Source organism: Emys orbicularis, chromosome 2 (assembly GCF_028017835.1).
Source record: "Emys orbicularis isolate rEmyOrb1 chromosome 2, rEmyOrb1.hap1, whole genome shotgun sequence".
In the NCBI taxonomy this organism is placed as follows: Eukaryota; Metazoa; Chordata; order Testudines; family Emydidae; genus Emys; species Emys orbicularis.
Window position 1 is genome coordinate 280,004,338 of NC_088684.1, and position 21,055 is coordinate 280,025,392.

Genomic DNA, 21,055 nt, shown 5'->3' on the forward strand with positions numbered 1-21,055 from the left:
ACAGTTAAGCAGGGCCACTCAGTTAATTCTTATTATATGGTTTAATGCAAAGAATAATGACCGCTATAACCTATGACAATTAAAACTATAGCCATCTGTCACAAGATGTTAATCCTCTTATTTCAGCAGTCATCAGACTTTTCAAAAAGCTTTCCTAAAATGCCTACCTTTTAGGAGAAAGCACTTATTGTCGTGGATAACTAGACACATTTTATATACCTTGAGTGCATTATAAAAGATTTTAATGTAGAATTTATACACACCACTGTATGCTTTTAAGAGGTACACTTCTAATCAATTTCACTTGGTTCTCATTTACTAGGCACAATGTTTTTAGGATGAGGAATGATTCACTGAAATTGAAAAATAATATACGCATTCTAATACTATTTTAAACACCTAAATTTGGGACCTAATCTGCCCAATAGCTTCCATTTAATGCTTATTACAGTGATGCGTTTGCATTGAGGAGAAAATAGCCCACTGACTGGCATAATTATTTTCTCTAATTAAATTAATACTTAAACTTAAACTTTATTTAAGCATTTATATGCCTTTATCAAAAGTAGGACAATAATAATAGTTTATAGTAATAAACAGATTCACATGATACTGAATGTATAACTACTTTCAATAGAATCAGATCACTCAGGAGTCAGTTAAAAAAATCATAACACAGTAGTTAGCTCTATTCAAACTGTCTCAGGAAATAGAAAACTGGTTCAAACAGAGGGCTGTGGGAGCTGTAGGACTATAGGCAGATCCAGGATGGGAAAATAGGTTGGGAATGTCTGTCCAAATTAAGTCAAAACTAAAGGAACCTTGATTAATATTAGGTGATCCACTAGATGTGGAATATATGTTTGACACTTTATAATGCTAAGACATGAGAAATCACATTGGGAAGTATAGGCTCAAGTCTGAGCCATCCTGTTGGAAAATCCAGAAGAGCTATAACACCTGGTTTCTTTATCTTTACACCAGTAAAAATTCCATCCATGCTCTTATATAGGCTGAGAGGGTGGAAGATCTGTGCAAGGCAAGGAGAGTTACGGAGGAATTTCATGTTAGGATATTTAGGTAAATAAGGCAGGAAATACTGCTCACTCTTGTCCCAAACTCCTGCTTTAAAGCCATGATGGTAACAATGATTCTTGAAAGCTGAGCTCTCACTGCTCTGTATGCATGGCTGGAAAAAGAGTATTTACAGTTAGCAGGGAAAGGGCATAGCAAAGTGATGAAACCTCATGAACAAACCTGAACAGCCTCTTATCTGCAGGAAGAGAGGTGCAACCCTAAATGTCTCAGATGAGATCAGAAACCCTAACGTGACAAAATGTTTTTTAAAAGTATAGCTGTTTAGTTTTAAAACTAATGAGTCTTCTGCAGCTTCAACTTCAATTTCATCTTTGGTTTACAAGTCTCTCCTCTAGGGTCTTGCATAAGAAAGTTAAAGATGGCCATTACCACTACCACTGAAATGTTTAATTGAAGATTCAATATAACGTAGGAATAGCACACAGAACAGAATCTGGAGGACTGGTACAAAATAGCAGTTAAATTTAGGGTGGCAGACTAGAAAATTTCCCATTGGCAATAGAGAACCCAGCAACCACTTTGCTTAAGGACAGTAAAGATCTTTTTGAAGATTGATGTGCTGGGAAATTTACAATATATTAGAAATCTCAGACTGATCAGCGTCCCCAAACATGTGAATAAGAAAAGCACATTTTAGAAATTCCTCAGTTTCAGGACTATTGAGATTAAGCTTCATTAAGAGCATTTCTTCTTCCTTAGATTAGAGGCTATTAATTGGGAAGACTATTAACAATGTTTATGACCTGGTGTGTCTTGGTGATCCCACAAGTTACCAGTGAGAATTCTGAAAGACTAGAACTAATCAGATCATGAATACAAGAAAGTCAGGATTTCTACATTTTATTCCAGCCTGGGTGGTGCAAAGGGATATTCTTGTAACTAATATAAAAGCAATTTGAGAACCTCAAAGCAAAACAAACATTGGAGTGATCATATCTTTTTAAAAATGAAAACAAGTATGTTTTATTTCCACCAAAAAACAAAACCCAAATGAAAAGCAGCTTTACAAACTACTAATATTACTGATGTAGCTGACTTAGACTAGGAGATATGTCAGTAAACAACATTTAAGACTTTGCTATACAGTTGTTAAATTACATGATTCCTGGTTTATATTTCTGCAGAGAAACTAGATTTTGAAAGTGATTTACATAGCCCTGACCCTATCAATACTTGCATCTGATACCCCCGAGGGAATTCTGCGCCAAAAAAAAAAAAAAAATTCTGTACAAAATATTTGTAAAATTCTGCAGAATTCTGCAAATTTTTATGTCAATAAATAAATGTGGCGACAGTATGGCAGTGGGGAGCACAGCTGGCTGCATTGAGGTGGGAGATCACCCTGAAGCTCCCACCTCCCTCGGTACAGGGACTTGGCAGTGAGGCTGCACCTGACCCTGACACAGTGCAAGGGCTAGGCCTACCCCAGAAACACCCCCGGGCCCTGTCAGTCTGTGCCAGGCGCACCAGGTATCCACCCCCTTACCCAGCCCCACTGCCAGCACTCACTGTTGCACAGAAAACAGGAAGGCTCCCAGCACACAGATGGGGAGCTCGACTGGCAATGGCACCCAGAAGACGGCATTCAGCTGCAGAGCAAAGATGCAGCCTCCTTCAATTGGGCAGCTCTGTGCTTGCAGAAAAGTGACATGTAACCCTGTGTGCCCCCCCTTTAGAGGGGGCAACCCCCCCAAAAAAACTGCACCCATGGCAGTGTCTCTCCTCCCACCCCACCACACACACACACCCCGTGGCTTCCCTGCCGTTTTCTGCAGGGAAGCACAGGAATTCGGGGGGGGGGGGGGGCGCAGCGGGGGGGGCGGGGAAGAGTTCTCCAGGTGTGCAGTCACGCAGAACCCCCCCAGGAGTAATCTGAGTAATTTTATATGTGAGAGCTCTCCCACTGAACTCACTGGTACTATTTGTGTGCATAATGTTATGCACACATGTATTTCCAGGTTTGGGACCCATCTGCCTTTCTGCACTCAGACTCTATTAATCCAGTGCGTTATCTCTCAGATGCAGATCCAGTTTGTTGTAGGACAGAATTCATTCATACAACTGTTTCCTGTATACAATGGTGTGAAACATGTTCATTGGATTTCCTTATGGGAGGAGGAAGGGGTCTTGACTTTTGCCATCAGAGTCTCCTTATTGGCCTCTAATTAATTGCTATATAGTTATGTTTAATAATTTGTGCTGGTTTCCCCTCTAGAGAATTTGTATCTTTCTCACAAGAAGACTTAGAGAAAAGTTAAATTTGCATTCATTCAGATTGTTTTTTTTAGCAACTTTTAAGTAGTAAGATAATAAAAAATGAAACTATTGAAAAATCTAAGATTTCATTAATGCAGGAAAAAAAACTTTAAAAAAATATTCTACCTATCTTTAATTCCACAACTCAGGATGCTCACAAGTCTGAAATAGCAATTAGCAAACAAACCAAATATGGCAAGTACCATGAAATATAAATGTATGAGTTCTCTGTTTGTTTGATTTTAACATCTATGGAGCATGTGCACCGTGGAGATAGTATGACAAGTTAAAGGGTTACTGCATTTTAGAAACCATGTATTCCTCTCTTATTTAATAGCTGTTACCATCATGTTTAGCTGCTGCTGCTCCTCTTGCAGATGGGAATTCACTGATATGATTAAATTTGATGGTATGATAATGTATGGTAATCGTGATTAATCAGAAGCCTACTAGCAAATGGAGGATGTTGGGTATTATGTCACCTGCATTTTAAACTGCATTCCCTCTATGCCAGCCTGACAATATTTGACAGCTGGAGGGATCTCATGCTGCATCTGCTTGCTACTACTTATAGATCTGATAAGAGAAAATGCCCATCATTCCTTCACTATCTTAAGTGCTGTAATTACAGGGCTTTGCAGACAAGTTGTGAAAACAGTAAATGTTCAAAACGAAAGCTTTTTGGTAGATGTTGAACAAAGCTCAGTCTCACATCTGCAAGGGCTATAATCTGAAAGAAATGTAATTTGATGCAGCAGTCTCATTCAAACATGATTTGCATGAAATGCCATATAAAGCACTATCCAAGAAATGTCAATCAACACCACCTGATACCATGTATACTGTTAAATGGAAACAAAATGCTTTTTACACTACCTGTGATCTGCTGTTGCTACACAGTAATCCAGTGAAAATTTCATTTACTGTTACTGTTATTATAGTAAAGCCATAACTAAAGCAGAATAATTTTGAGAAAGTACTTCAGTAGACTTGTTTTCACAAGAGTTCTTTCATTTCCATCAATAATTTACCTCCTAAACAAATGCTATTACAAAACATGTAATAGTTAATCACCACCCATCACTGAATACCATTCAGAAATGACAGACTGCTCTGGAGATGTAAATTGCAAGACATGAATTAAGAGTAACACACTTTTTAATGTGAGCCAAAAACTTTGGATACTAGGTTTTTAAAACCCCTGATTTCCTTATTTTTATACCACCTCATTATTAAATCTGAAATAATTTTGAAAATGACATGTAATTCAATTTGCTTTTTGTACTTTCCAGTACAATGAAAACAATTTCATTTTGCCTCAGTCCCCTAAAATGTTGCAGTGTCTAGGATCCACTAAAGGAAAGATATTTTTTACATAACAAAAAATGCTTTCGTATAATAACGAAAAAATCAGTTCTGGTACTAAATTTGCTAAAGCTTTGGTTTCCGTTTTGGACCACAAGTTCAGCCTGTACTCCACTTTATAATGCTACTTAGAATTTTTAACATTAGTAGCAACATTTATTGTTCGTATCATAGTAGTGTTTACACCTGAGGCATTGCCCTAGCAATCCTAGACAGTGTTTGCCTCAGACCTCAAAATGTAAGACAAGTGGCAAATGAACGGTAGAAGAGAGAGATAAAACATTAATAGTTTAAAAATGCGTCACTACCTTAAGTTATCTGAAATGTGTGAAAAGTAATTTAAACAGCTATTTTAAAGACTTCCACAAATAACACATAAAATATACGTCAGAATATAATTGTAAGATACTGCTTTAAGAAACTTAAGACTTTTTTTAGCAAGAAGTTTACAACGAAGAACCAAAACTAATCTTACATACTGAAATTTTTAAAAAGAGCTGATGTAATGGAGATATATGTAAGCATACTGCAATCAGAAAATAGAAAGAATATTTAATAATGATGGTTATTTTTGTAAGAAAAATACAATCAGAGAAATAGAAATCAAGGCTCTTTAAATAGAAAGGGATACAAATGGATAGATACCAGAAAGAGGAAATAACTATGAAACGTGGAAAGTTGTTCATGAACGCATGAGGGCTTTTTCGTCTATTAAAAATCTTATTTTTATACTGAATAAAACAGAGCATTCATAAGAATTATTTAATTTAGTAGATTTGAATTCTGCTCTATACACAAGTGTTTTATCAAAGAATAAAGTTTCTGGATCTCAAATTAAAAGGACTGGGGGTGCATCCAGGGGCCACTAAGGGTATATCTAAATGGGATCGAAAAAGCAAAGATTCACCAAAGAGGTGGTATAAAGAGATGCCTCAGTTACTACTTCTCTTACCCACAATCCTTTCCTCTCCATTCTAGAGGACCCTCTCCAAGTGTCTAAGGCCCAAACTCTGCCTCCTTACTTTAACCCCATGGGAACAAAAGGCCCTAAATATAAAGAAATTAGTTCAGGTCTGCCTGTGGAGAGAGGACATGACTCCAAGATCCAACTAAGGAGGTCCCCACACACCTTGTGCTTCAGAGTTAAATAAGTTTGACCAGTACAGCGAAAGAGAAGGGGTCAGTCAGTGCATCTGTAACTATAGGTACCCACTGGCCATTGTCCCCTATTCTCAGATGGAGCATACCAGCTGGCATTAGCAGCTTGATGGAACCAAGCAGTGTGATGGGGAAACAGTCTGCGCCATAGGTTGTTACTTCAGCACAAAGCTAAAGTTCTTGCTAGAGAACGAATACTTTTTAGCCAATGTGTCAAACACATTTGCTTAAATTCAGAACACATATTTAATACTGTATTTATACAGTGTTATTATGACTCACTTGCTGCACAACCGTGATCCAGGCAGTCACTTAAACATGAAATTTTTCAAATTCATTCCCTACTCTCAAGCTAATAAATTCATATTACAAATTCAAACTACAATTAATGGGTCTGATCTTCAAAAGTGCTGAGCAGCCAGCACCTACTATTGACTTTGCAACTTGAAGTCAATGGGTAGGATTTTCAAAAGCATCTAAGTTAGACACCTAACTCACTTAGGGTAGACTTTTCCAAAAATGCTTATGGGTATTCCTGGCTGCACTACACTTTTCAAAATCAGGCCTCTTATTTAGGTGCCAAAATATATATATTTAGGGGCCTAACTAAGGGCTTGTCTACATTACCCGCAGGATCAACGGGCAGCAATCGATCCAGCTGGGGTCGATTTATCGCGTCTGGTCTAGACGCGATAAATCGACCGCTGAGCACTCTCCTGTTAACTCTGGTACTCCACCGGAGCGAGAGGCGCAGACAGAGAGTCGACAGGGGAGTGTCAGCTGTCGACTCTCCGCAGTGAAGACACCGCGGTGAGTAGATCTAAGTACGTTGACTTTAGCTATGTTATTCAAATAGCTGAAGTTGCGTAACTTAGATCAATCCCTCCCCCGCCCCTCCAGTGTAGACCAGGCCTAAGCAACTATTTTGGAAAATCTTGGCTTCTTTGTGCCTGTTTTCCCAGCTGCAAAATTGAACTGTAGGAAAATGTACCTTGACTTCCCTGAAAATGTCCATTCTTCGAATGGGAAGGTCTGCATCCTGTTTGCAGCTTGCTCAGAGACAGAACCAAGCTTTCCAGTAAGGGAAGGATGGGTGTGCCCTCACATGTGTAGATGCCATCCACTCTGTTCCGCCTCCAGCAGTTAAAAGGCAGGCTCTGCTGGATTTTCTTCTCAGAGCAATTGTTTTATTAATTATTAAAAATCTCCTTCTGATTTGGCTGTTTGGGCTTTCTAATTTGGCAGTGAGAAAGATAGGAGAGTTCTGCCAAGAGATCTTCTCTCTTCCATTTTATGCCAAAATGGGGATAAGAACACTTACCCAACTTTTGTAAAGCACTTTAAAATTGACAGCTGGAAAATGCCATGTAAGTGCTAAGCATTGTTATATTTGATGTCATACAACACATTGGAAACATGGTCCTTGTATCAATGGTATTAGAACCTACGAAAACACAATTTAAGCATAGAATCTCAACTGACCATATGAGGGCCCAATATCAGAATATTTTCTTCTTTTTAGTCTACAATGTTTAATGGATTAACCTTCAGGCTTGAAGGACTGAGTGCACTTTACGGAGAGTTTTGAAAGAAGACAGGATGGTGATTTGGCATACAAGAGGGAAATTATGGTGACAGGCTTTTTGGTTGAAGTTATTAATTAGTACCCCTTTTTACTTTTAAACTCATTTATTACCACCGCAAGGAATGGTCCAAATCCAGTCAAAAATGTCTTTGGGGATGACTGTTCTATCCTGGGTGGAGTAGTGGAATAAAGGCTATAGAGACGGACTGTCTGACTAGGCTTTCACCCCTCCCCTGCCCTTGTTTATCTGCTTATACTTCCTGGCCAAATAGCGTTTGAAGACTTTGCTAGCATGGTTCCCAGCTCTGTAAAAACAGAGCCTAGTAGCTTTCTAAAGAACCATATTTAAACATGTTTTCCTGTCAAAAATGTGGTACTTTTGCACATTAGTGCTATAAGACAGTTTTTCTATGCACTACCCAGTTTATAACACCATTTGCAAAATGGTTTCTTGTTAAGTTGGGTCCTAATGGCCAGGTCATGGGAAAATTAAAATCTTTAATAGCAAAAACAATGTTCAAGAATGGTTCTTGAGAGAGCTGCTGACAGAGTTTTCAAATGCACAAGGTCCAAGTCATCACCTATGAAGACCTTGGGGCCAGCCTCCTCAGCTGGAGTAAGTTGGCGGAGCTCCACTGAAGTCAGTATTTCAATGAAGTTACGCCAACTTATAGCCACTGAGAAGGATCTTAAGCCATCAGGTTGGACTGGTGGCAACCCAGGGATAATAAAACCATTGATTTATGAAAGATGTCCCCCTTTTACTTTTAACTTTTCCTCCCTTTCTTTTGCCTCACCCCCACAGTGTCCCCCATCTGCTTGTTACATTTTGTTATTGTCTTAAATTATGAGTTCTCTGTGGCAAGCACAGTCATCGTCTTATTCATTTGAACAGCATTTAGTACAATGGGGTCCTGAACCTTGATTGGGATATCTGCACTACCGTAATATAAAATAATATGGCCAGGAAACAGTAATAAAAATACAGAAGGCCTAGTTAATTGCTCCATGGGTAAAGCCTTCAGTCAGTTTTGCCAAAAATGGCAGAGTCATCTGAGCAGATCTTTGGCTGGGCTATCTATATAATAAAATCCCAGATTCTCACTAGAATGTTGGCTGAATCAGTGTGAAGCGATGGGAAAAGGTACAAGCATGAGCCTGAGAGCTTTTTGTATAGAATATCACTTCGTTCAATCACCACTGGGATTCGCCGTCTGTTACCATCCAATTTTTAAGTTCTCAGACATTTTGACTTTACTAATGATATCCATGCAGTGTACAGCTAACGTAGGGCATTTATCAATGCCATGCCAAGAGTCCTAGACCACTGATATCAGAGAAGACAACAAATTACCACCTTTATTCTACAGCAATTTCACTGGCTGTATGAGGAGACGGTGGATTATTTGGCCCAGTTGCCACACCTCTGCGAGAGAATGGGCTTTTAGATACTAGTTATTTGTTAAATGACAACTGTATGATTGGCACTTTGAGACAAAAGCTAAAGTCAATCCCCTGCTCTGATTTGCTTAAAGCCCAAGATACATAGATAACATAAGACCTAGTGGAAGGCTCAGTGGAATGTCTTAGCTTAATGTGCTGTTTTTTTAAATAGACTATTTAAAAATAACTGGAAGAATTAAATAGTGTCAACTGCACGCTGATTAAAATCTCTGCATAAATTTTATTGCCAAAAACTAATAAGATCTGGAATACAATGGAAACCTATGGAGTCTTCTGCAATTTTTATAGAATGACAGGCACTCTTCAGAACCGACAATTTTAATATTTACCCTGTGTGCAAGTGTGCCATAGCCTTCGGCTGACAGCCCCATTTCAGAACCATTATCTACTCAGTTTCCAATGAGTTTAATATGGTTATTGATAAAGACTTGTTTGCACACTAAACAAAGTAGTCACTGTTTACTGAAAGGAAAAATGCTAGACAATGAGGTATTTGATATACTCCTTGAGTATTCCAAGATTTTACTCTGATTCTGTATTACCCCATATGTTAGGAAATAACCAGAAGGAATGTGTAGAAGGCCAAAAAAGTAATTCCATTTATGTCTTCTCCCCACTTCCTCCCAAAACACCCAAGGGACAAAGCTTTAAATAAATAAGTAGGGATGAAAATGTTAAAGTTTTACTTATTACTATTGGCAACTGAATATGAAAATGCAGTATCAAAACCTGTATTTAGTGGCAATTGATTTGTTTAACAATTGTCTCAATTCCAATCACTGCTCAACTCCAATCATTGTAAGCACTGCATTATGCTTTCTACCAATTTCTTATAACATGAAGCTCAATGTGCCAAACACAGCCCTGGTACAACTTTGTTGAAGTCAATACAATTGTGTCCTCTCACAGAAGGGCTGAATTTAACGCTAAAGGTTTTAAAAATGAATGATTACATGTTCTCATATACTAAAAAAAAAATCAACTACAGTCCCAAACAATTTTTAGAAACACTTAAGCAGCTTGAAAATGAAAACACAAAAAAAATCTGATTTGCTTTGTGGACTACACATGTCCTTTGTTTAGGTGGTCCTATAAAGGAGCAGTAAAATCAAGTTCAAAGACTTCTTTCTCTCAGTCATAAAGACTTACAGGAATTCTAACATTTTATTCAACCTTACAGGTTTTTTTAAACCGTATTTGCAAAGTTTTCTAACTGCTGGTCTACCTGTTAAAATATACATCAACTAAGAATAGAATAGAAATATTTGCAGATTTTAACATGCATCAGAGCAAAAAAAATTGCTCTATAACAAAAGCATTTCTTCCACACACAGAGATATTTTAAAAATGTTATACCTCTGATAATTATGCAAATTTCACACCATATTTTATTTTCATGGAAAACAGGCTGAACAGATAAATGGAACACCTAGAACTTTCAAATCTGAAGGTAAATTTGACTTGAGTTCAACAGCTATATACTACATTTGATAAAACAAAAGTGAAATATGTATAATGCTACTCATACCTACCTCTTACCTAGAGGCTTCGGTACTCTATGTAAACAGTTGTAAAGCACTTTACAAGGGAGGTCAGTATCATTAGCCCTATTTTACAGATTTGGGTAACTGAGGCACAGAGAATGGAAGTCACTTACCCAAGGTCTTACCCAGCAGGCCAGTGGCAGAGCCAGGAATAGAACCCAGGTCTCTTGAATCTCAGGCCAGTGCTCTGTCTACTACAATACACTGCCTCTCCACTTAACGGAAAGAGACTCTAACCAAAAGAATTTTCTTAGCTCTGAATATCAGCTACTTAATATTACAGCAAGTATCAGTGTCATGTTTACATAAGAAAGATGCCCCATTTTCTCTAGGGAAACTTCTAGGGGAGAAGAGAAAAATATTCCTATCCAGAAGAGGAATACAATTCTATATCAAAAGTAAGCTGAATCTTTGTTATTTTATTCCATTTAAAAGTTGTGCTGTATATGAATTATTTTGCTATATGTATGTTAGTTAGTATTTGTCTACTGCAAATAGGAAAAAATATTTTAAAAATTCTAATTGTACAACCTATTTAAAGAAATCAAGTTCTAATTTTAATATGTTGGTGTAAACACATTTTCAAGGACGTCAAATACAACAGATTTATACATTCTTTCTTCCTCCGATTTCTTTTCATTTCAAAATTTGCTCACTAGCAGATCAATTAAAATATATATCACAGGAAAACAAAGTGCAAGATTCGGGGATACAACATAATTCCAATTTTCACAAAGAACAATTAAAATTAACATTTTTAAATGCTAGAAAGATTTCTCTGTTTTGCACTCGGACTTGCTCAGATAAAAGTATTTCCTCTAGTTACACCACAGTCAAATTGTGGTAACCTGGAGTATAGAAATTTCACAGAAGTATGACAAAATTGGGTAAAACGATAACCAGACTTTGTAAAGCTAGAGTTTGTTTTAGGTTGTTTAACATTTTTTATACTTCATAAAACAGATTCTATGGTAATGAATATGACTATCAGTAACTGTACAAAATGAGCAGGCATAAGTAATTGATTGGATAAGGATCTTTGAGAGGAAATATTCTGCACAGAAATAATCCTCATACTATATGCATATGGAAATCACAAAACCAGCACAATTTTTTGTGATCTGCCTTTTCCAGCTACAACTGATTTCTATACAGATGAACGCTGTATATTAGTATATTTTGATACATGAACATTTGCTTCCCCCTTCCACATTCCATATATTACCACGGTTTAGCTTTCCCATGTACAAGCTTCATGTACAAGAAAAGCATGTGTGGGTCTCCAAGTTTTGGCAAATGAAGGCAACATTACACAAAAATTACTCATTTAAATGATTTGATACTCTGTGTGAACAGTTGTAAGTAACTAAAATGATACAACACAATAGATTAAGATGAAAACTACCACAAACTGGAAAACTATGAACAAGTGATTTTGCACACTTCGTCCACTCAGAATAAGTCAGGCGGTCAGATTAGTTTAGAGAAAGAGCTAAAAGATGGCTAGTATGTTTTGGAAGCCAAAGATAAGCAAGAAGGAAAGGATCGATCATTCAATGCCAAATCCATTTTTGATATAAAAAATAATGAAACCTTTTAAATGCTTAAAGCAAGCAGAAAATAAGGCACTGATTTTAGAATAAAAATAAAAATATGGAGCTTTTTAGCCGGAGAGATTTTTTTTTTTTTTTTTACCCAACAGCCTTTTTAAAGGATGCCAGTAGTTAAATGAAAAAAAGTTCTCTAAGACAAGATGCATTTGTACCTCTCCCTTTGGAGAGACTGGTTCAACAATTTTACAGTTAAATAGAATTAATTCTGCTCTCAAAAATCCATTGACCTTAAGCTTTTAACAAACATTTTCAACTGCGGAGATTACTGTCAATATTTACAAATCCTTAAAATTATATTTCATTGGAACAGCTTTTATTTGCTATATTAATATTTCTTTGCAAATGTATGCTTATCCATATCACAGAAGAAGAAGCAGCTGCTACTCACAGGAAATCTCTGGGGTCCTACAGCAGGTCTTGGCTGGGTTGGGACTGGCAACAAGGGCACTGAAACAAGAAACACCTTTTAATACAATTTATTTTACCTAACAGTTGTTGACTTTCTCTCCAAAAGTAGTCACGTAGCAGATCTTAATCACTGCTGGTTATGTTTACCTTTAAGAACTAAGCATGTGCTCCACAGTCCCTAAAATTAGCTGAGAGGAGACAAGTTTTGTTTCCAACATTCAACAGGCAATTAATATTCTCATAGCATAATTTAGATAATGCAATCCTGAATTTTCCAGAATTATACAGCCTGTTGACAGAGGGGGAAAAAAACTACATATGGCCAAAATGAAGGAAGTACACTCTTTTAGGCCTGTAAAGGTGGATCTAAATGACATAACCATACAGCATTTAAACAATGCTTCAAATGCAAAAAGAGGGAATTCAACATATACATCCTAGATTCTTCTCCCTCAGACCCTTTTAGATTGCCACTGTGACTCCCGACAGACTCCACGCTTCAATGCGTCTTTGTAGTATCCTAACACTATACATGCTAAGGCATCACAGTGGATCAGGAGCTGGAATGACTACAGAGAACCTAAAATGGGAGGGAGAGGGTAAGAAGTTCAGAATTATGCTCTGATGTCTCCTATTAACATTACTGAACGGGACATTCCACACACACAAGGTTCCTTCCTTAAACACCTTGCAGGTTGAGAAGGGTCACACTCGATTTGTGATATTCACAGAAACAGTATAATATCTCAAATGAAAAATAACTTTTCTATAAAAGCCTGCAACAGGCAAAGGATCCCCTGCCTCAAAAACAGAAAGCTGTTAAACTGAATTTCAAAACTTCAGCAGTGGATCAGCACTCCTCTATATTAATGAGCTTCTTGGGGTTGTTATTAACAAAGCCACAATACACACAATTACCAAAGTTCTTCCCTATATGGTGCACAAGAGAACACTGTAGTATCTCAACTGATGTGGTAACTAGAGCTGGTTGGGAAACATTCCAGAAAATATGTTTTTCCATTGGAAAATGCAGATTTATCTCAACAGGGTTGGTTTGAACAAATTTGCTGCTTCAAAAAACTTTTGGAAAAAAGTTTTGAAATTGTTGGAACATTCCATTTGGACATTTTCTACATGAAAATTTCCATTTTTCCACTTCAAAATGTGAGCTAATTTTAGTAAAAAAAATAAAATATAGGTTGAAATTAAAATGAAGCATTTTGAAACTATCAAAACAAAAAACATTTTGACTGACCCAAAACAATTTTTTCTTTCTGATTGCAAGTCTGTGAAATGAGAAATTTTATCCTAATTTGTGTCAAGTATCAGAGGCGTAGCCGTGTTAGTCTGAATCTGTAAAAAGCAACAGAGGGTCCTGTGGCACCTTTAAGACTAACAGAAGTATTGGGAGCATAAGCTTTCGTGGGTAAGAACCTCACTTGCATCTGAAGAAGTATTCTCTTCGATTCTTCCTGTCAAAGGTAGGGGCCCGGGCAGAGACAGATGCATCCTGGAGGTGAATGCCTGGCTGCAAAGATGGTGTCGCCAGGAGGGCTTTGGCTTCCTAGACCACGGGATGCTATTTGAGGAAGGACTGCTAGGCAGAGATGGCGTTCACCTTTTGAGGAGGGGAAAGTCCCTATTTGGACACAGAATGGCTAACCTAGTGAGGAGGGCTTTAAACTAGGTTCGACGGGGACAGGTGAGCAAAGCCCGCAGGTAAGTGGGGAACATGGAGACCTGGGAGATGGGTCGGAAACGAGAGGGAGTGTGGGCTATATTGGCAGAGAGAAAGGAGGGTCAGGACAAAACTGGGAGGAAAGATCAAACCAGTATCTTAGATGCCTATATACAAATGCGAGAAGTATGGGTAATAAGCAGGAAGAACTGGAAGTGTTAATAAATAAATACAACTATGACATTGTTGGCATCACTGAAACTTGGTGGGATAATACACATGATTGGAATGTTGGTGTGGATGGGTACAGCTTGCTCAGGAAGGATAGACAGGGGAAAAAGGGAGGAGGTGTTGCCTTATATATTAAAAATGTACACACTTGGACAGAAGTAGAGATGGACATAGGAGATGGAAGTGTTGAGAGTCTCTGGGTTAGGCTAAAAGGGGTAAAAAACAAGGGTGATGTCATGCTAGGAGTCTACTACAGGCCACCTAACCAGGTGGAAGAGGCTTTTTTAAACAACTAACAAAATCATCCAAAGCCCAAGATATGGTGGTGATGGGGGACTTCAACTATCCGGATATATGTTGGGAAAATAACACAGCGGGGCACAGACTATCCAACAAATTCTTGGACTGCATTGCAGACAACTTTTTATTTCAGAAGGTTGAAAAAGCTACTAGGGGGGAAGCTGTTCTAGACTTGATTTTAACAAATAGGGAGGAACTCGTTGAGAATTTGAAAGTAGAAGGCAGCTTGGGTGAAAGTGATCATGAAATCATAGAGTTTGCAATTCTAAGGAAGGGTAGAAGGGAGAACAGCAAAATAGAGACAATGGATTTCAGGAAGGCGGATTTTGGTAAGCTCAGAGAGCTGATAGGTAAGGTCCCACGGGAATCAAGACTGAGGGGAAAAACAACTGAGGAGAGTTGGCAGTTTTTCAAAGGGACACTATTAAGGGCCCAAAAGCAAGCTATTCCGCTGGTTAGGAAAGATAGAAAATGTGGCAAAAGACCACCTTGGCTTAACCACGAGATCTTGCATGACCTAAAAAATAAAAAGGAGTCATATAAAAAATGGAAACTAGGACAGATTACAAAGGATGAATATAGGCAAACAACACAGGAATGCAGGGGCAAGATTAGAAAGGCAAAGGCACAAAATGAGCTCAAACTAGCTACGGGAATAAAGGGAAACAAGAAGACTTTTTATCAATACATTAGAAGCAAGAGGAAGACCAAAGACAGGGTAGGCCCACTGCTTAGTGAAGAGGGAGAAACAGTAACAGGAAACTTGGAAATGGCAGAGATGCTTAATGACTTCTTTGTTTTGGTCTTCACCGAGAAGTCTGAAGGAATGCCTAACATAGTGAATGCTAATGGGAAGGGGGTAGGTTTAGCAGATAAAATAAAAAAAGAGCAAGTTAAAAATCACTTAGAAAAGTTAGATGCCTGCAAGTCACCAGGGCCTGATGAAATGCATCCTAGAATACTCAAGGAGCTAATAGAGGAGGTATCTGAGCCTCTAGCTATTATCTTTGGAAAATCATGGGAGACGGGAGAGATTCCAGAAGACTGGAAAAGGGCAAATATAGTGCCCATCTATAAAAAGGGAAATAAAAACAACCCAGGAAACTATAGACCAGTTAGTTTAACTTCTGTGCCAGGGAAGATAATGGAGCAAGTAATTAAGGAAATCATCTGCAAACACTTGGAAGGTGGTAAGGTGATAGGGAACAGCCAGCATGGATTTGTAAAAAACAAATCATGTCAAACCAATCTGATAGCTTTCTTCGATAGGATAACGAGTCTTGTGGATAAGGGAGAAGCTGTGGATGTGGTATACCTAGACTTTAGTAAGGCATTTGATACGGTCTCGCATGATATTCTTATCGATAAACTAGGCAAATACAATTTAGATGGGGCTACTATAAGGTGGGTGCATAACTGGCTGGATAACCGTACTCAGAGAGTTGTTATTAATGGTTCCCAATCCTGCTGGAAAGGCATAACGAGTGGGGTTCCGCAGGGGTCTGTTTTGGGACCGGCTCTGTTCAATATCTTCATTAACGACTTAGATATTGGCATAGAAAGTACGCTTATTAAGTTTGCGGATGATACCAAACTGGGAGGGATTGCAACTGCTTTGGAGGACAGGGTCATAATTCAAAATGATCTGGACAAATTGGAGAAATGGTCTGAGTTAAACAGGATGAAGTTTAACAAAGACAAATGCAAAGTGCTCCACTTAGGAAGAAAAAATCAGTTTCACACATACAGAATGGGATGAGACTGTCTAGGAAGGAGTACGGCAGAAAGGGATCTAGGGGTTATAGTGGACCACAAGCTAAATATGAGTCAACAGTGTGATGCTGTTGCAAAAAAAGCAAACATGATTCTGGGATGTATTAACAGGTGTGTTGTGAGCAAGACATGAGAAGTCATTCTTCCGCTCTACTCTGCTCTGGTTAGGCCTCAGCTGGAGTATTGTGTCCAGTTTTGGGCACCGCATTTCAAGAAAGATGTGGAGAAATTGGAAAGGGTCCAGAGAAGAGCAACAAGAATGATTACAGGTCTTGAGAACATGACCTATGAAGGAAGACTGAAAGAATTGGGTTTGTTTAGTTTGGAAAAGAGAAGACTGAGAGGGGACATGATAGCAGTTTTCAGGTATCTAAAAGGGTGTCATAAGGAGGAGGGAGAAAACTTGTTCACCTTAGCCTCTGAGGATAGAACAAGAAGCAATGGGCTTAAACTGCAGCAAGGGAGGTCTAGGTTGGACATTAGGAACAAGTTCCTAACTGTCAGGGTGGTTAAACACTGGAATAAATTGCCTAGGGAGGTTGTGGAATCTCCATCTCTGGAGATATTTAAGAGTAGGTTAGATAAATGTCTATCAGGGATGGTCTAGACAGTATTTGGTCCTGCCATGCGGGCAGGGGACTGGACTCGATGACCTCTCGAGGTCCCTTCCAGTCGTAGAATCTATGAATCTATGCATCTATAAGTGAGGTTCTTACCCACGAAAGCTTATGCTCCCAATACTTCTGTTAGTCTTAAAGGTGCCACAGGACCCTCTGTTGCTTTATCCTAATTTGGGATGACCTTTTCAAAATTTTCCCAGGATAGAGAAATCATTTCCCATACATCTCTAATGGTCAGTTATCAAATACTGACTTTAGATGGAGGCCACTATACTATGTTTCTGAACAGGAGAAATTAACATTAGAAGAAAAGCCATCCAATAAAAAGTATTACCTCACCCACCTTGTATCTAATACCCAGGGACCAACTGGGCTACAACTACACTGCATACATAAATTCTTAGTGGTATTCACAGCAACTAGTAGCACTTGACATTTCATCACTGAATTAGCAAATTCCATATTGGGGAATCCAACTCCTATCAAAGATTTCTCAAAGTTCACTTCTTATAAAGTGAGTAAGATACAAGAACTAATGTATTAGTAACTATTCTTAGCTCACACCTATGTCTAACTTCCATACACTTCTGTTGCATATTTCTGTTTTACTATTTTATATATTGACATACTGGGCTAAATGCACTAACTTTTCACCTTTGGAAGATTGTGTTCAACCTCTGTATTAGGTTACAGGTGAAAATCAGTTTGATGGTCTCATCTTAGTTCTTCCTGAACATCTGTCAGTATTATACAATCATCATCCAATTTGGAAAGATGGGGAGTTTGACAGAACCATGACTAAAATAGCTTACGTGTTACAGGTCAGGGCCTATATGCAATAAAAAAAGCTGTATAGGAAGGAACACAAAAAATAGGCCAGCATTCTGTTCAACTGTCATTATCTGTTTTGGTATAGTGCCTCTGGCAGTGCCCCCCTCCTCCCCCTCTTTTTTTTTTAAACACACAAATGAATTTAATACTCGTGAAAGATGATAGTTCAAATCCTTTCAATCCTTGGCCTCTCTGCTGAGGCAGCAAAGATGGCTCAAACCAGCACTCTTTTCGGAACATCAAATTAATGCACAAATTTTTAATGATAGAAGTGGAAGAACTGGTGGTATAACATTTTAAAACAGCACAGTGTTGGACAGGATTTTAAATAAGAATGGAAGTAAATATCATCTGATGGTAAATGACCAGGAAATATTTAAAGAGACAGCAGAAACCATCCCTGTCATGTTTTAAGGGATTTTTTTAATAGTATTTTTTTCTGACAAACCAGAAAATTGCTTTAATTTAAAAAGTTAGTTTTAAAGGATAAAATTGAGTCACTGCATAGCAATTTAGTAAGTTACTAAGAGACAGTTTGGTAGCTCACTTCTGAACTTTGGTGGCCCTAAAATCCTTGGTGGGACAGTTATTTGTGATGCCAATATTAAGTTGTGAGGTAGTCATACAGTCAAAGACCTATTCACTGCATGCTGAAGTTGTCAACTGACCAGTCTTTTGCTATTGTGGTACCATACAGAGGTATCAGAAACTGAGCATAAGGAATATTTTGTTTTATTGATGGCCAATACAAACACCTATTTTGGGAAAATAGGTCTAAATTTCCTTTAATATTTGGGTCTCTGTCTCCCACTTACCTGAGCTAAAGGAATGGTGACTCAGTCAGTCCGCTTGAACAACTAATTGTGCTGGATATGTGTTACTAAAACTGTATTTTTCTTCATTGAGGAGTATCATTCTTTGTCTCCCCCCCTTCAAGATTTACTCTACTGACGTCCTATTGTCATCTTCCATAAGTATACACTTTGTAGGCATTCAAGTGACAGTAAATCTACTGCTACAATCTGAGAGAATGATCAATAGCTGGATTTGAGTTAAAGCCATCTCAACAGACCAGGATTTCCAACCAAACAAGCTAGAATCTATTATTTTGGTCTACATAGAGGACTGTATTTAGCAGTTTTCTGCATGTCCACTAACACAAGTGTTAAATTGTCTTATTGATGGTCAGTTCAGAAAAAAAGGAAGATTTGCTGGAGTTTCAGATGAAGAAGAGATCAATGAACTGTGTCAACACAAATCATCATGAGACCTAGAAGGCAAAAACTTTGTCAAGTTGAAATTCTAATATGTAAAGGTTACAAGACTCATTCTTCAGGTGCCTATCTCCTGGGAATAGAGCTAGACCCTTCACTAGCTAAAAAAATGAGCTCCCACACAAGAGATCTTGAGCAGAGATGAATTTTTGAAAAGAGATTACAAATCCATTTTGAACTTTGAATACGCAGAGCATACAAGAAGTTGTTGAAAGGAGATATTTTGATCAACAAATCAAGACAACAAAAGCCATATTTGAGATGAAGAGGTACCACTGGCATGACCAAGATTTTAGAAAATACTATGGGTGCTGTGGCAAGGTCCAGTGTGAGCAACATACTGACAGTATCTGTAACCACTGATATAAAGAAGAAAGCCATAAAAGGGTCGATGGAGGAGGTGCTGGTATGCTTTTTGAGGTCAGACAGAGCAAAAATCCCCAAATGCTGTTTGCTGGAATTAGAAGAGGGAGGCTGTCCATCTGGATGCAAGACTTTCATTGATTAGTTGAAGCGGTGTGGGACAGGCTGAATGGATTCTTTGCTTTTCATAAAACAAATACCTTCAACAGTTGCTTTGGAAATCTTAAGAAGGTTGAACAAAAGGGATTCATCCAAGACTAAGGAGTTTCTGGACTATTGCAGGTACACTGACTGACTAGGTGGGAAGTATTGCTTTTATTAGATATGGAAAACTAAAATCTCCAGGGAACAGCCATTCTGAAACCCATCTGTGAGAAGCAGATCTGATACAGGACTAACATACTTGAGATTTCTCCCAATTGGCAAAGCCCCTAGTCCTGCCAACTTTCCTTTATTTGACAGAATGATAAGCAGAAAGTTAGCTTCAGGCCAGGACCTCTGCTCATTTGAGGACAAAATACCTATCAGATCAGAAGGTAAAAAAATATTTGCTTTTTCTAGTGCTGACTACAGTCACAAAGAGACTTCAAATTATACAAGTATTTCTTTTCTTTAGTCTCAGGCCTTGTCTACACTACTGGGGTAAGTAGACCTAAATTATGCTACTCCAGTTAAGTGAATAATGTAGCTGGAGTCGACTTAGCTTAGGTTGACTTACTGCGGTGTCTATACAGCAGTGCGTCGACGGGAGATGCTCTCCCGTCAACTTACCTTACTCCTCTCATTCCGGTGGAGTACTGAGTCGACCAGAGAGCGCTCTGCTGTCGATTTAGCAGGGCTTCACTAGACCCGCTAAATCAACCCCCACTGCATCGATCACAGCAGCGTTCATCCCCGTTAAGTGTAGACATGGTCTCAGATTCAACACAGCCAAAGAAGTTGCAACTTCAACAGCCTTGTTGCAAGTTCTCAGAAAAGTTGCCCAGCAATGGGTACTTGAATTAAATAAGTTATGGAAAAAAAGTGTTTAATTCTCAGGCTTTGAATCAAATAATCCATTAAAAGCAGTGGAGCTGAGAAAAGAACAGAGCATATCATGTCAAATTCATCATAAATAACATGGATGCAGCTTGTACCTTTCACACAATAATTGCAGTTTGAGGGGTGTCACAGTATATTCACACACAAATAGTTGGGTAGATGATCTGAGAGTGCCTTGCTGAAGCTAGTATGTCACTTGTGAAATTTTAAACTGCAATGCTTAGCCAGTTCTTAAAAACTGATGTCCACTATTTAAATATATCTTCTTTACCGTTGGCAATTCAATTGCTCCTTATTACAGGATAATGCAAGTTTTACCTTAAGTGTCATTTTAAAGAAGAGCTAGAAGTGGAAGAGGCTTTGTTTTTTCAACAAACTACTAACTTTGGCAAAATATTTCCTCTATGATTAAGCAAGGAGAATTTTAGCCTGAAATAAGTTTTTGTGTAGGTT

At 38.2% G+C, this 21,055-nt stretch overlaps 1 protein-coding gene across 1 annotated transcript in view; it reads right to left on the reverse strand.

Moving 5' to 3' along the window:
• RBM33 (RNA binding motif protein 33) overlaps positions 1-21,055 on the reverse strand; it is a 146,422-nt gene that overhangs the window by 72,098 nt on the left and 53,269 nt on the right. The window contains exon 10 of the mRNA XM_065397927.1: positions 12,472-12,530. Coding sequence (XP_065253999.1) covers positions 12,472-12,530 — 59 coding nt within the window. The remainder of the gene's footprint in view (positions 1-12,471; positions 12,531-21,055) is intronic.